At 36.0% G+C, this 17,662-nt stretch overlaps 2 protein-coding genes across 2 annotated transcripts in view; one reads left to right on the forward strand and one right to left on the reverse strand.

The window, feature by feature from the left end:
- The window catches only part of LOC124639789 (potassium channel subfamily K member 15), a 40,721-nt gene that overhangs the window by 5,470 nt on the left and 17,589 nt on the right, over window positions 1–17,662 (forward strand). The window lies entirely within an intron of this gene.
- Window positions 4–1,443, reverse strand: LOC124639790. Its single transcript, XM_047177258.1, has one exon. The coding sequence runs from the start codon at window positions 1,060–1,062 to the stop codon at window positions 76–78; it is 987 nt and encodes a 328-aa protein (XP_047033214.1). The 5' UTR covers window positions 1,063–1,443; the 3' UTR covers window positions 4–75.

The following is a 17,662-nucleotide window of genomic DNA, read 5'->3' on the forward strand; positions in this document are numbered from 1 at the left end:
AAACATATATAAAAACAATAAACAGAAAGCTTATTAAAGATACGCGAACAAGCTGAGTGATCATAAGTGTAGCTATCAATCTGATTTTTCAGTGCAGTTCTTCCCACTAATAGCAATCCTTTTAAGATCATCCCCAGATCGAATAGCAATTGATGACAGTCCGTCCCGCTCACGTACAAGTACAGTCCCGTTTCTGACCCAAACGTATTTAAAGCCGACTTCTTTAGCAATCCGCTTGGCTTCTCGAAAAAACGCCTTATTATGTAAGGTCAAATGTTCATTACAATAAACGCGTACCGAGGCACCGGATATTCCTAGCTGATCAGACATTAGGCCCTTCTTCTGACGATAGGCGCTAAGAAGGTTATCACGTATTATACGTGTTCTAAATTTTATAATAATATTTTTGGGTTTTCTATCATGTTGTTGCCCATGTGGTACTCTATGAATCGATATAATATCATTATGAGACACAGGTAAATTAATAGCGGAGCCTATAGAATCCATGATGGCTAGTAAATTTTCATTTCGCTTTTCTGGTAAATTACATATTTCAATATTACATGAACGTGCCTGCTGCTCCATCGTCTCTATCTTAGCCTCAAGTTTAGCCACAGCCTGTGCACTCGTACTACTCGTCAGGTCATTCAAGCGTTCAGCACTCTTCTTTTGTTCGACTTCCAAGCTTTCCAGGCGAGTTTTCATGTCCTCATAACTTAGGTTGAAAAATTGAATTGATTTTTCAATCTCAGAATAAGACCTCTGGATACTGAGATTCTGTTTTTTCAATTCAGCAACATCTGCGACTATTTTATTGAGCATAGCATCTTGGTCTTTTTTCCATGACTGCAACAAATTCTTCAAATCCTCAAATGTGTCAGTCTCCACGCAGTCATCGTCACATTTGAAGCGTTTATTGTTCTGCCGCGTTGTGACATGTTCCAGTATATTACCGATATTGACTCCAGAAACAGATGCCGCAGACGACAAATCAGGCTCTGAATGAGTCTCAAGCAATGCTATGGTAGAACTTTGGGGGGGCGACCGCAAAGTGCGAGGCATTGCAACTCTGAGTACTTAATACAGTCGATGAATAAATCAATCCAATGACGTCGCCCGCCGGCGATAGAGCTTGGCTATTTCGACAATGTGAGCAGATGCTTCCTTAGCCCAGCGCCGACGCACACCGCCCCGGAGCCCCGACGACGCAGGTTCGATCCCAGCCAAACGCAAAAACTTTTTTCTTTAATTGAATGAGTTTGTCAAATTAATTTGCACACCCACTCTATGTAGGAGCTGACAAAAATGTTCCGTCTTACTTTAACTCCTCCCAGTGGGCGTCGACCACAGGTAACAACACAGTAAGAGCAACAAGGAATCGAAAACAGCACAAATAACCAATCACAGTAGTTCAAATCACAAAAACGTCAATATACACAGCGCGATGCGACACACGTCTGCCCGTTTCGAGTGTGAGAGCTGAACTGTGTTAGTGTTTCCGAATCAAAACTTTCGTTAAGTGGTGCTGATCCATAAAAAAATGCATTGTTTCGAAAAGGTCTTAAGTAAGTCAGCCATAGACAATAAAATCACTTAACAAATCAGTTAAACGTTATAAAGACTTCAATACCTATTAAGCAAATGTACTTACTTACATCACTAAAATTCAATGGAAGTCTTCCCTAGAATACTCTATACTGTGACTGTATCTATCAACATTTACTTACCCTCGTACTGTTACTGTTTTCAACAAACCGCAATCTACTTGAACGCATTTCAACAAGAAGACCGTTCCATTATTCAATACCAATCAAAACCTCTCATAATGACCTAACAGTTCCCACATTCCATTCCGTCCACATAACTAGGTGTTGGTCCTAAGTGGCGCTACCATTTATTGCCAAAAGACCCGTGAATTATGGGTCCAGAACACGGAGGAAGGATGAGCGGAGGTGCCACTAGCAAGGTAGGTCAGGCGCCTTCTTGTAGGTCAAGCAACGTATTATAGGCGTGATCAGTTACTAGAATTAGCGAGACGTTCGGGATCCCTGTCAAATCAAAACCAATTTGTCAAAAAATGATGTATTGTTTTGAAAGTTATGGGCTATGGTTTCATAAAAGGCGTGTAAAGTAAGGGCGGAGTTAGCTCCTCGTCCCTTAAACACCTGCGTTTAGGGGCACTACTTTCTTGGAGATTGTCCGTTTTGACATCTCCGCTAGTCATTTTGTTCTCCATGGTCCGGAATAAATCCCTGGTTTCCACATACATGTTTTATTACATCGTGCAACGTAAGCATACGTCATTGTTACTTTGGATACATTTAGTTTAGTTGCGACTTCAGGGAAGGGGAACAGCTCGTATTTAATGTGAGCTAGTTAATTAGGGGCATTTATAATACTGACTTATTTGGCAGTTGGTATACACGGACATAGAATAGTTTATTTCCAATTTATCCTAATAATAGAAAAGTTATTTTTAACCGACTTCCCAAAAAGGAGGAGGTTCTCAATTCGGCCGGTATGTTTTTTTTTTTTCTATGCATGTACAGCGATTACTCCGAGGTTTATTGACCGATTTACGTGATTCTTTTTTTTTCGACGCGAAATAGCTGCCAGTTGGTCCCATAGTCATCAGGTTAGGATCTGATGATGGAAACCCTGAGAAATCGAGGGCAACCTTCGAAAGTTGTAGGCATACATAGGGTAAAAACTTGACACTCAGGTGTATACCTGAAAGCACTATTCAACAGCGAAGGTTTGGAGCTGACCTGATGATGAAGACCAGAGAGGGTCGAGGGAACTCGACAACTGAATATGTAAACTACCTCGTGTTTGGGCTTATATTCTTTGTATTGATGAGAACTTTCCACTTATATGGATAGTGACAACTATTCGTATCACTGAAAAGCTTTAAATAATAGTTATTTGTTATACAAGAGTGCAAAGTTGCTTTTTAACCGCGGGCAATTTTGATGACCGAGCAAGCGAAGGATTCTAAAATTGAAACACGAGCGTAGCGAGTGTTTCAATAATTGGAATCCTGAGCGATAGCGAGGGAATCAAAAGAGCACAAGGTGAAAAATCTTTGCACTCGAGTGCAACACGTAACTTTTCATCCCACCTCCTCGAGGAAATTACTTATGCAAAAAAAACAAAATGGCGCGTACATATGAGTATCAAATTAAAGAGAAGTACCTATTAAAGTTCATTTATTTGAAAACTCAGTTTATAAATGAAACGAGGTTAAGAATCTATGTAAAAACAATAATAAAAATTACTTAATTAATTGAATAATTATTTTGAGCAGTAATTTATTTGTTTAATATGTATTTGTTTGAAAAGTCTTATCAAGATTGTCACAAATGGAGTATTGCACACGATGTTCTAAATTCAAATCACTTTGCCGCTCTAGAGGATAAAAACGGCTTTTGCGCTCAGATATCAAAGAGTAAAAGTACTCTTTCCGAGATGGTGGGATGAAAAAAACTTTTTTACAAAAAAAATAAACCGACTTCCAAAAACACTGAAAAGCATAAAAAAAAACTAATTTTAGGTGCATCGGCCTAGAAGTCGGTGGCAAAATTAACTTAGTAACATCCATTAGACACCGACTTCTAGGCCGATGCACCTAAAATTAGTTTTTTTTTATGCTTTTCAGTGTTTTTGGAAGTCGGTTTAATTTTTTTGTAAAAAAGTTTTTGATATAGGTAAAATAAGCACCAATTCCTTTACATAATTGACGAAAAATCTTATACTTACAAAGACATTGGCTTTACCTGGAAAATCATAGCAGATTCTTTAGGAAAGAACAGAGAATCCTATTATTGACGTAATGGCGGAAAAAGATACTTCCACGAACAATCTTTTTGCGGCTTAGAAAAACTTTGTACTCGAACATTTTTAAGACATCGCTGTACACAAAGAAAATTCGCATTGTAGATCCATTTTATCGATCGCGTATTCCGTGCGATGACGTCACAATCGTATGAAACGTTAACGACGTGCGTGGGCGCAGGTGACGTTTACATCAAAGCTGAATGATTTAATTTTACAATATGTACGTAATAATAACTGTAGTTTGGACGTATTGCGGGATTAAAGTATTGTCTGAGATGTATAGAGACGGCCTTGGGACTGATCGATTGAGTTTCTTAATATTAAGTATGCGATGGTATATTGTTTTAACTGGAAATGCAGATTTTGTTCTAGACAATTATGACGGCTAAATACCTGAATGCTGGATTTCCTTAAAATACATTTTAAAAGTACATAATATTCGAGTCTAATTTCGGAACATTGGTCAGCGACAGGCTCCTGAATGGACATACAGGAATATTTAGTCTTGCATTTTGTGGATAACTACATTTTTTAAATTATATTTATCAAATCTTTACTGCCTTCTTGTCCTTATGTGTCTTAACAACTGACCAGCTAACAGAAGTCTTAAAAATATAGATTAGACGAGTATAAAAGTCTACAGTAGAAAATAGAAAAATAAAAATCGCCACTAACACAGCTAACTCAAGTTATTGACCTATAACTAACCGACGAAGTAGAAGGTATTAATGCTACGTTTTCCCAGAGGAGGAATTAGTGGCATACGCTACTGGAGTCGGTCTAACTTCAATAATTCGAAAGCCACTGAACTTACGTGTACGCAATTAAATAGTTCCGCCTTACAAGCTAGTCTTTAACGTAACTGTGTTATTTTAGCTCCAATGTACAAGTTAAAGTTATATATGTGGGGCTAAATGGTCCTTTGTGTAGTGACCATTTAAAATCTATATATAGTTACTAATTTAATGAAGCTGACAGTTTGATGTATGAAAGCGGTGATCCAGAGAGTACTAGAGCAATTTGAAAAATTGACGCACTATTAGATAGAGTATGTAGGGAGGAAAGTTTTTAGACGGGTGTGCGAATAAGTCCCCACGAGACGCGGTTGTCACCGCATTCAGTAACTGTGGTACTAATGTTTGATTTGCCTCGTTACCCAAAAATATCGTAATATTTTATGAGCGGAACGCCACGCTATAATAAAGACATTGTCTACTCGCTATTTTTGTAACACCTTGTATACAGGCTGAAAACATAATTCCGTTGCCTCTCAAATGTCAAACTTCACCCTTACAATTTTTGACAGCGCCATAGACATAATATTAGTAAACAGGACTGCGCATATAAACCCAAAAAACGAGCCGAGTGAAACAGTTAGTACGGAGGCTGTCTGTCCCTTTCTAATAGGGTGACTATGAGATTAAGCTATGTGAGACAAATCCGAATTTGCTAAGATTATTAAACACAGATTAGTATTGAAGTTTTAACTTACGCAGTTTGTGACCTTAAGATACTAATAAAGGCTTTTAATAATTAGCGGAAATTAGCAGTATAAAAGCAGGAAGATTCGAAGTGAAGACTGTTTTTTTTTTGTATTTCTACTTCATATATAGACTGCTGAGCCATTTATGTCGCCTTTCTTCATTTTTTGGGAAGCTATAACAATAGTACAACAGTTTTAAAATCCATCACCCATATTTTGACTAGTTACAAGAATTCATGGGCACCCAAGTTGTTTGGTTTACGAAAATTTTATTATTAGCCAACCTGTGGAACGATATATTGCAACCACCATAGGATTCACTTTTGCAAGTAGAAACGCAACACTTTTTCACCATTTTAATAGTTTAAATTGATTTAATACAAAAAAATATAAACAAAATTTTAAATGCTGATTACGCGCCAAGAATGTTCAGGGTTACCGCTAGAAAATAAAAAAAAAGCAAAATAAAAATTTATGTTGTTTATGTTTTAATAATAAATACGAATAAATTAATGAGATTGTTATTAATTTGTTGACTTACAATTGTTAAAATAAGATAAAAATATAAGTGATTCAATTGTTTTTGGGAAGACAAAACTTTTGATCACAACATTTTTTTATGCTGGCAAGGTGTTAGAAAGAGACAAACAGCCTCCGTTCGAACTATCCCTCTCGGCTCGGATTTGCCTCTGTGTATTATGCAACCAATTTAGTACCTTATTGCGTTAGAATAGAGTTCATTTTCGTAAATATATATTTTGAGCGTGCGCAATCTTGTTTAGTAATATTATATCTATGGACAGCGCCAACTTTTGATTTATAGTCTGTGGACAATAAAAGCCGCAGTTGTCATTTTGATTGACATGGCGAAGTGTTGCGAAGGTCGCGCTCATTAAAAACTGTCATTAATTATTTTTTCAAGGGCACTTTTTTAGTTGTATTATGTAATTGCTAAAAACATTGAGATTCTGAAGACTCCGTTCGGATGTTATGAGTGACTGTGCAATTACGCTAAAACAGCTGAATCGATTGAGATTACATTTGGCACAGACATAGGTGAAGCTTTAGAGATGGACTAGTATTTATCCGGGTTGCGAGTAAAGTTCCCTCGGAACGCGGGTGAACCCGTGAGAAACAAGTATAAATTCTGTACAAAGGTGGTTCATTGTTAAGAACAAGAGCATATCTCGTCATCAAACGTAAAAGTTTGGCGCGTTTAGACTTAAGAAACACACCTATGTAATTATTAAAATTTAATAAAAAAAAAAAGTAGTCGCTAAAGTTAAAAAGTTAAAAAGTTAAAGTTAAAAAGTTAGTAAAAGTTATAAAGTTTTTCAAGAGGGATATGATTCAAAATGTTACGCTTATTATTTTGTTGCGATAAATTGTTAGAGTTTCAATTAGCATACAATTAATCGGGTATAAATTCGTTGAAAGTAATAAAAATGGCTGCCATGTGCTTTCAACGAGTGTACAAACAAGAAGAGAATCTAAACTATGTCTAAACCGCTGTGGGGGTGTAACTGTTAATGTTGTGATTACTCACGATTACTCCATGTAAGTAGGCGGGCATTTAATGTTTTTATCTGTTGTACATAAGAAACACATTACTTAATAGTTTTTTGGGTATCATAACCAAAGATTACCTTCGGTACTCGTGTTTCCTATTAATTAAGCTTTTACTGGCGATCTTCCCCTTAAATATTATATATAAAGGTGACAAACTTCGCTCTTATTTCTTCATTTTACATGTACGCAATACAGAGCGTTGTATGCAGAAAATTAAGAATTGAATGTTTATGTCGACAAACACCTAATATGCGTGTATTTATCTTATTTTTAACCAATATTTTAACCCAAGATCGTTAGGAAAACATTAGAAAACGTGCCATTAGGAAGTTTCTTGGAAGTATAGTGGAGCCACTCGCATCTTCTCCCGAGGGTATCGTGAGTAACGTTCAAAGACAGTAATAGATAACTGTATGTTTAAAAACATGTACCTATCTACTATTTGATATAGGAAAGCTTATCAAGTATTTCAATATACTTTGTGAATTAACAATATCAGTCTTTCATACATGTTTCATGCATTGAAGCAATTAAGCATTACAGCAAATCTATACATATGAAATAAAACTGACTAAATAATATAAATGCAGGAAACCAATATAAAATGACACCCAAAAGAAGAGTCTAAAAGATGCTAACCCATAAAAAAAGCGTTTTTACCCTATTCGAATAAAACCTCGTTATTGTTCCGATAAATTATTCCTAATATTGGAAACCCAAATGAATCGTAATCGATAAACACACGGTCAATTTAGCAATAATCGAAATTATTCAAAATAGCGTATTTCCAAAGTATCGCTTGCTCAATTACCAGTTGAACCAATTCTAATACTTTGTTATAAATAATTTAGTACCGAGCCGATTGTTAGTTTATAGTACATTTAATATCGGCAGTTATGCCAAGTCGTAACTCCACAATCTTAAACCTTACTTTGTTATAATTACAACCAATTAGTGTTTGCTGTTGGGTAATTTAGTGTCTTAATTTCGTCTTTTTGCTCTTGGTAAAGTAAACGATTATCACGATTTCGTCCTGACCTCCGGTTTATCTTTTCAATGTGTTTAAAACGATGTTAAATAAGTCGCCATCCATTCTTTTTAAATTACAACAAACAATCAACAAGAATATTTCTGAGGCTTATCCTTAATTCTATTAGTTTAAGTAGCTACTTTGTTTCTTGGATCGTTTTTCAACAAAGGCGAGACTAGAATATTTATTTTCTTAACCAATTTCTCGTCTTATCTCTAGTATTTAAAACAAGCTCTTTCTTGAAGGCTACTTCTACTTTTAATTACTTACTAATTAATGACACAAACAGCTCGGGATTTGTCTTCCGTCGAATTATATCTTACACAAAACTTGTTAATGTCTGCACCATTTATAAAGTCTTTTACATCACAGAATGGCTTCTCATTCGTAATTCCAAGAAACATCCCTAAGTGTTCCTTTAGTGAAGAAACATTTTGAGGCAAAACTCGTAATTATATGAATTTACGAGAGATATAAAGTTAAATCACAACGTTTATGTGACACCAGTTGCGTGCGCTAATGATAGATACGCTTAGCGTTACGCTGCGTACTCCGAGCGACACGTACGCAAATGGTCCTCCGAGACGCATATCTGCTCTTTACACTCGTAAATGATATTTATGACAGAATTTAATAGTTTCGACTAAGATAGACGGTTGCTTAGCGAGGATACCAGCCCCAGAATCGTCATTACTGCAGTCACGTTTAATCTTAATTGCAGATAATTATGTTGCTATTGCGTTAGTTTCTCTATACATCAAAGCAAAGTAAGGATTTAGATATTCCGTTAAACAGAGGTTTGAGAAAATATTACAAACTTCAGAGAGAACGTGCTTTCAATTAATCCGTGTTTGATTCTGAATACAAATCTTCAAATCCGTTGCTGACTAAAGCTCTATATTGAAAAGCGTTGGAATTCTCAAATATTCAGCTATAACCAAAACATGGGAGTAGGTACTAGTGGAGTAACGAGGTACGTTCCAATACTTTAGTCGTCGTGCGAACGGTTTTTTTACCGCGTCGAGAATAGGTACGCCGGGAAAATTGGTGGCTAATGGTTTTGGGCTACCTGCGATTTTATTTCCCTTTTATACTGAAATATTTTTTGCTGTATTCGCAGCTCTAGTTCTCACTTTGTACAGATAATTTAGAGGCAGCGCAATTTCGAGTGGATTAACTATGATTGATAGACGTTGTTTGTGTTCATAATATTATCATACTTTGATAGGAATAGCATATAGAGGTTAGCCATTATACCAGTAATTATACCAAAGTGTTTTTGTGTGGGGTGGAATATTAACACTTGTTTGATTTCCAATCTCATCCCGTAAAGTCGATCCAAATATCTAAAATAAGCTGAAGAGACTTAATCAGACAGAAGCATGAGCTGATGATATTGTACCTACTAAGCACCAAGTTTTAGCAAGATCCGTTCAGCCATGAATAAATTGCAAAACATTCTACAATGTTACTTATAATACCAGATTTCGGCATATAACAGTTTCACCCAAAAAAAATAACTTTTTTTCTCATCAAAATATATTTTACATTTTCTTGATTAATACCGTGCGTATTATTCTCGGACTGTTTAGGTCCCAGTAGATTGCTTATGCCTAGCACAAAATAACAAATTATATTTTCCAGTTGGTCGACTCTTCAGGGATTATAACCGAAACCTTGTATAAAATCTGTCTAACTTTGCACATTTAAAAAATGTTCATAGAAAGATATCTAAGTCTAATTAATTTTGGATGAAATTGATGTCTTTTTTGTTCGGTCTAGTGAAGAAAATAAATGGCCTGTGTGCTGTCTGGGTTATTAAATGCTGTTAAAAGATTTTCGTAATAGATTTTTCTTTGGGGACGTGTGTATCGTGTGAGAATGTTTTTCCAGTCAGATCATTATTAATAAGCCGATAATAGTACAAAATATTTATGTGTCTACATAATGAAGTAAAATATTATTTAATTCTAGAAAATTATCTATTCCGAATGTAACATCTCTCTCGGAACATCAAACAATGTAATATTCTTTGACCTTGATAGAGGCGTTTGGACGCACAAACGGATCAGACTATTATCAATCATATTCCGGAAAAATCTGTTGCTAATGCAGAGTCACCCGCGTAAATATCCGCACATTACCGCACCGACATCTTTCTCTGCAAAACTACGTTTAATTTTCGCAAACACAAAAAAGAAAACGGCGAATTTGTAAACGTCTTATTCGTCAGTTTCCGAGGTCGGTGTACGGTCGTAATAATCTTTAAGACTGACGTACCACGACCACAAAGGAAGTTCTCCCATCCATTTCGTAATCCATTACTCGTCTGCGTCGGCGAAGACGAATAAAAAGTCTGTGATGCCCGCGATGTATTGTGAAACGGTCGTTTATTTTTTTACGTCGTTTGTCGCCTTGGTTTGCGTCTCACCTGTGTTTTGTGCCAATAACTGGTGTCGGGTTTAATAATACCATAGTTATGTCTCCCACATCCGTCACAGATTATCCCGGCTGATGTAAACACGTTGCAGGATGCCTGCAGATGTGGCTGCCTCGAACTAATTGTGTAGTTGATGCATTGTTGCTAACCAGATATTTGAAAGCTTGTGGGTAACTGGCATAGATTTTAGGTAATACATCAACGTTTTATAAACGGATGTGAAAAATGTTTGGGTTAGTTAATTCATAATTGATTTCCTTACTGATAGATTGGTTTATTTGGTTATGAAAATTACTGCTCTGTTGAAATTGAAATGTAAAACAGCAATTTTTCAACGTTTTTTAATTAAATCTACCGAACAATCCGCCTGTAGAACTGGATCAAAGAAAACTAAGTTGCATTATGCTTTTCCCAGTCACATTCCTTCTTTGCGTATCAAAGGAAAGATAAAGGGTCTTCACAGAAGAGAAATGAGATATTATAAATTCTGGACATATTTCTTATTTGAATCCCAGATTAGATTAAAGACACCGATGAAAGCATTTGCAGCTCGTTTATCATACCACTGTGATATTTATCACTTGGAATATGATTTTAGGATTTTCTCTGACTAGTTCGGATTATCTTATTTATGACAGACGTTCGTTTTTTAACGTATGTAATCTATAGAGCTGATTTAATAAACTAAGGATAGCAAATTCTTATAACTTTAGACCCGTTTCATAATACTAAATTAGACTGCTTTAGTGGTACTTAATTTAAACGTGTTATTAGTTCATCTACATTGTGTAAAATATCAAGTACCTCTTAAGTGCTTTGACCCTTTCCTAAATGCCCTTACAAATTTCTGGTCCTTCCGACCCTCTCAGGTATCTTCCATAGCTCGTCAACATGCATAATAACCCTCGAACGACGTAACATATCACTTTATATGATAATCACTATATGGTTAGCGCAATAAATTCAAATACGTCTGCTTTGCATCGCCGTTACTCGGCGCACTTTTCCTAAATGTCGGTTAAACTGTACATTCGCGTACATTATTGGAACTGTTTGGATTGATAAATACCCCGTTTGCAAGATCTATGGGTACGTTAAACAGTTTTTAGAAGAAATTCACAGACGTGGACCAGACCAGGGTTAAACAAATAGAGAACTAGAATATATTGCTTGTAGATTTTATAGTGGCACAAGTCAAAATTGCAAATTGGTTTGGTAACAGTTTGATGGCTTTACGTCTCGTTAGTATTAGCCAGGTGCATTTAAGATGTGTTTCATTGTATTTATTCTGTCGGCATTAGGATTAAGTGTTGAATAAACGTCGGGAATACACCGGGTTTATTTCTTTAGGAAACAAAACAGAGCGCTGTTTGTGCCATTCGAGTGTCACATAAAGATAGGATGAGTTTGTACTAATGCACGGATTTTCGTTTACTGAATTTAATTGAGCTACATAGCGAATTATATCGGGTGTGTCGTTCATAATCACATTAAATGAAATGCGTTAATATACTGGTTAATATATGTCGATTAACACAAAGATAAAAGAAAAATACGTAAAAATAAGAAAATGTTTTTTTCAAACAAAGTAAATGGAATAAAAATGTGCAAAAATTAGAACACCATATAAAAGTCAGTCATTACAAACAACTGAAATTCTCCCTTGAAAACTGACAGCTGTCAACTGATCAAAACATTTGATACTCCTCACTTTATCTCTGCTTTACACATGATATAAAGTATATGCGATATGATTTAATGTGATTATGAACGACACACCCGATATATAGGTACGTCTATATGTATAATTTCAAAGTACAAATGCAGTCTTTGTGAGTATTGTCTATGTGTTCATAGTTTTTAAGTTGTCGTTTTTGGTGGTTTAAAACAATTGAGAAGAGTATGATGACACGTAAAACTGACAGGTTTTATGTCAAGCGTAAAATCCGCTGTTGTGAAAGCATGTTTCAATATACTTCAGAACTAAAATAAACCATATTATGACAAACTGTCTCTCTTGTATATTTTATTAGTGTCTCCTACATGTAGCAGCTTGCAATAAAATAGACATTGAAATATATTATTATCAACATATGTTTTATGTTGTTTTTGATGCCGGCCCAAGTTCGTCGATCTGTCATCGCTAATCCGCCCAGTCGTTACTGTTCAGTGTCGGGTAAATATTCTTGTTTGTAGACAAATACTAACGCATCTGCTGCAGTAGGTAAAATAACAAATGTTTCAAATAGAACTTCATGTCTAATTAAGAAGTAAGTAAAGATACTATGGTCTCGTAATAAAATGCTGATTAATTACATTTAAGGTTACAGTTTTAATTTGGTTACCCAAGCAGAGCAAATATTAAATTGTAGATAATATAAGATTCTAGGATTAAAAGAAAACATATTTTTCATAAAGTTATTTATTTATTAAAAAATAAATAACATTCCTTTTACTGTGGAATTTCCTTATCCAAGTCATAACAATCATCAAACACATAAGACCCATTAGGATATGTTTTATCCCAATTCATGAAACAATAACGCGACGCTGCGCACACGCACCGATTGCCCATTATACAAGTTGCATTACAGTTCATAAAGCTAGCACAATGTCCTGGACAACGGTCTATGCACTCTTGCGCACTTGAGAAGCTGAAGTCATCAGGGGCTTTGGAGACGTCACAGGGAATTGACCACGTGGCTAGAGTGATTCCTAGCCTTACTATTGATATGGGGGCCCTGGCAGCTCCTTGCCAGAGCAGGGTCACCACGGGAGGTAAAGCATTGTTCAGCATGATGCACGTTCCAGCTATGATGATCAGTAGTGGTAGTAGCTTGAACATTTTGGCAGCAACTGTGGACAAAATGAATAGTTTGACTGAACTTTCATCCAGCTTGGACTCCTGGTACTTATGTTGTGTTACCTTTCCTATCTGGTGTATTTGAAAAAGAAAAAGAAAAACTGCCAAGCGGACTATGAAGAGATGGTGTGTACAGACGACTCAAAAAATATTCAGTTTATTTTTCAGTGACAACCAGACACTTAGGTACAGACAGCTATACATATATTAGGTTAATCCATTTCCATCTCCAGGGTACCTCCATGCCTTCTTCCTTAATATGTGTCGCAGTTTTAGCGTGAAAGTGTCACAAACAAAGCTCACTTTTGCAGTGAGAACAGTCATAATATTTTAGTTAAGTACTATTGTCTACGAATAATGTATGTATCCTGCTTGATTGTGTGATTTTACATTGTGTTTTCGGGCACCCATCAAATATGTTTTTTTCAATGGTCTGCTAATCAAATGTTTCTCTTATCTCGCCAGACCTAGTACCGTAGTATGCGAAAAACTATTATATATGCTTATGTTTGTAAACTTTTGTTATCGCGGACAGTCCCAAATCGTTTTGTGATAAAATATATCTATACCTACCTACTAGAGAATATTATAAAGCTGAATTTTTTGTTTACCTTTTGAATGAATGTATAATAAATGCTTGAATGCGCTTATTTCAGAAACTACTGGGTTCATTTAAATGATTGCATTGCGTAAGATAACTCCTTTATCAAGGAAGGTACTTTTTATAGGCAACTTTTTACCCCGGCTCAAGGAGTAGTTCCTCCGAAATGCGTGTGAACCGCTGACGGAAGCTAGTTACTGAGTCAAGTCAAACTTTATTACCACAAAGAACGTCGCTAGGTATGTGGCTGTTTCCGGCGGTTTCATGTGCATCAGATTAACAAAGTTTCATTAAAGTTAATGCTTCTTTAAATCTATTGCTAACTCTTTCTTTGTCAAGAAGATAAAAATAGTTAAGAATAGATTTAATGAAACTTTAATTTTAATGGAGCTTTGTGCAACTGACGGTAAGTAGTTTTTGCGATTAGCGTGTCCAAGGTAACAAACAAACTCTTCAGTCCAATAATCTATACACACACAGTTAAAGAGTTTGCACTTATTCACACACACGATTCATGATTTTATGCAATTTAGGTCATATTAAAAAAAAAAAAAAAAAACAAGGTATCATGCCATTATGAGAAGACAAGAATTAACTATATTACTTTAAACTATTAAATAAATAAAAACCTTACCTTCAAGTACAAGACGTATTAAAGGAGATTCAGTTCACAGCAATCGAATTAGAAAAATGTCTTACAACTAAGACGACCAACAGAGGAATGAGATTTAGAATGATACGTTTTCTTTATAAGGGATGAACTTGTCACCGAATCATTGATGACCAACGGAAAAGGTTATCAGTTGTTAGGCTCAGCACACACAGGCCAAAGCCCACAGCCGCTAGTTTTTTTTGCTTACATCATTGCATGGAATAGCTTAGCACGGGAAGCCAGTAGTAGTTCAAAGCTAGCACCCTTAACACAAGTTAATAAATAGCTTATTATGGGGCTAACCGACTATGTGTAAAGGTGTTGCGATATTTATTTATTTATACTTTATAGACGACTCTTCCTGTAACAACTTAGTGCCGGAAGTACTGTGAATGTTGATAATATTATAATTATTTTGTATTTGTGCCTAGTGTATTAATCATCATATTTGAGTTACAATATTATAAGCCGCAATATGCAGAACTTCGTTGTTTCGTTACGTTAGGGATGTGTTCGATGTGACACTTATCGATATAATATTACGATGGGTAATTTTATTGCTACAAATAATTTTGTAATTTAATTAGCTTCTGTTTGTGTTAAATTACAATCAAGTCTTTTAGTACACATATGATTCAATCTCAGTAAAATCCGTGTAACAATTATTTAATGACTTAATCCGAAATTGTTTTTGTGACAATATGAAAGCGAAATATGTGGTTTACTAGCAATTTATCATCACAGTTACACAAGTTAACTGGCCGGAATAAAATACGGCGGCCATTTTTCACAATAGCCTTTTAAATTGTAAAAGTGTGGTTGAACTGGCTGTGTAGTCATTGTGGCTTCGCGGTTTGCTGTCCAGCTTATTCGTATTCATAATAAGTTATTGTGAACGTGGATATGGACATATTATGTGATAAATATAGGTAATGTAGGTAAATAAAACGGTTAAAGACACGCCCATTTCAGTTTTCTTCCTTACTTCAAGGTACTTCTAAACGTTTTAAAATGCATCGAAAAGACACTTTACTTCACAGTAAAACCTATCTGAAAACGATTCCACTAACCGCTCACCAAAAATCGAGAATCGATACGGAATTAGCTACATCGATAGAATCTTCCAATCCCTAGTAATCGAGGTTTCCCATTTACTGTAGTTTGTATGCGAATGTCGTCTTGACTCGGCATTAAGGTGACGACTCAATAGGTAATCCTAAATGAGAAGGTGGTGCCAGGGTAAACTGCGCGTTTGCTTAACGACGACACATACATGTTTTGGTTTAATTAATAATATTGGCATTTGGTTTCAGTTCCAATATATCATTTGATTTGCTTAAACATGGGTTTACGATTTGTTGTTGTTGATTGTAGGTTAGGTAGGCGACAAGGCTTTAGGTATGAAAAGGGTACCTACTCTATAGAAATTGAGTCTGTAAGCCACGTCTTCATATCGAGAGCTGTCTGCGCTCCTAAAAGTGTTTCGGTACTTCACACAATGTTATGCGACAGGAAATATTTTCTCTAAAGTTTTCAGAAGGTAACAAAATAAACGAATATTGCCCATGAAATATTAGAATTTATGTGTTATTAAACTTTCATAATTTATTAGTAAAACAGCTGATGAACTATATCATTCCTGGATTAGCGCGGAAACAAATGTCAGCGGGCTGTATGAAAATATATGAGTGCACAACTGACATATTTATATATCCTTTTATAATAACTGTGTGATTTGCGAGCGCGCGACCGATTTGATTTGTGTGCTTCCCGTCAAATATTGCGTTAGTCATTTTGTTTTACGTGTACGCTGATTTTTCAGAAATTTGGTTGTGTAAAAAAGTGTGATTTGTAACAAATGTCACTTTTGGAAAATTTTGATTCACGTTCAAACATATTATTATTACAGGAGAACACATCATGCATACATCATCTTCAAAGTTAAAATTAAAGAAAGAAAATTAAACATATGTTATAGTGTATCAATATTTTAATCTTACTTCATTAAATCTTAGTTTTCTTTATACATTTTACGTGATTACGTCGTACTCTATTCATTATATTATGCTTCATAGTAGAACATTTCCTATTTTAGGTAGATAATACTTATTCAAAGAGATCATAGAAAAGCTATTATGTATATCCAGATATACCAACAAATCAATGACCCACAGGTTCGTCATCTAACTAACTAATTCACCACCATGACACAGATACATAATAATACCGAGCGTCCACCCGGGTAGACAATAAGGCCTAATTTGGCGTATCACGCATTTCGGTCATGGACGCCAATTCGCTGCATATCCGTCATAGTTTGAAGGACTTGTGTTGCAAGTACAAGCAATTAGTACTACTGATGGTAAACTTAGGCTTCGTGTTACAGAGTTATACTAACTAATATACATACATACGTTATTAACTTCCGCCTGTGGTGCCATCTGCATCTCATGTGAACTATTCGCGCATCCGGATAAAAAGTAGTCTTTAGCCTTCCTCAATAAATGAGCTATCTGTAAGGCCTCGGCCTCGAATCTTGCGGGCAGCGGGGCGGCAGCGGCGGCGGCGCGGGCGGTCACCGCTTGACTGGAGTGCACCGCTCGTTGCGCCGCTCCCGCGCCGCTGTATTCGAGGGCCGGTCCATTTGATTATACGCGTAAGATCCTGCCGCTCCCGCGCCGCCGCCGCTGCCGCCCCGCTACCCGCAAAATTCGAGGCCGAGGCCATACTGAAAAAAATTTTCAAGAGATTACTGTGTACATAAATATTTCCAGTTTTATAATATTAGTCCCGATAAGTATATTGTCTTGACTAACATTATTTTACTTTCATGCGTCTGCTTAGGTATAGCTTATGTTAAAGTTACAGACAAAACTATACGAAAATTACTCAGTTCTCAGTCTCAGTTTGGGCAGGTACGATACGAGACGTGAAATTGGGTCAGACCCGCATAGTTCTTCCTTTGGAAATGAAAAACTATTCTCGTTTGAATAAAAAATGCTTCAGACCTATACGTTTCGTTTTTGGCCAAAAATATTGAGGCTTTGCGGAATGTGAATAAAAATCTTGAAAACTTGATGAATGAAACTGCTGCAGTTTCATATTGGAAAACTCCTTGTGAAAGACTATATCGGTTCATGGTTTTGAGTGAAGAATGCTAGTTTGAAGGGGAGGATGATGAATACGT

This window comes from Helicoverpa zea, chromosome 19 (genome assembly GCF_022581195.2).
Source record: "Helicoverpa zea isolate HzStark_Cry1AcR chromosome 19, ilHelZeax1.1, whole genome shotgun sequence".
NCBI lineage: Eukaryota > Metazoa > Arthropoda > Insecta > Lepidoptera > Noctuidae > Helicoverpa > Helicoverpa zea.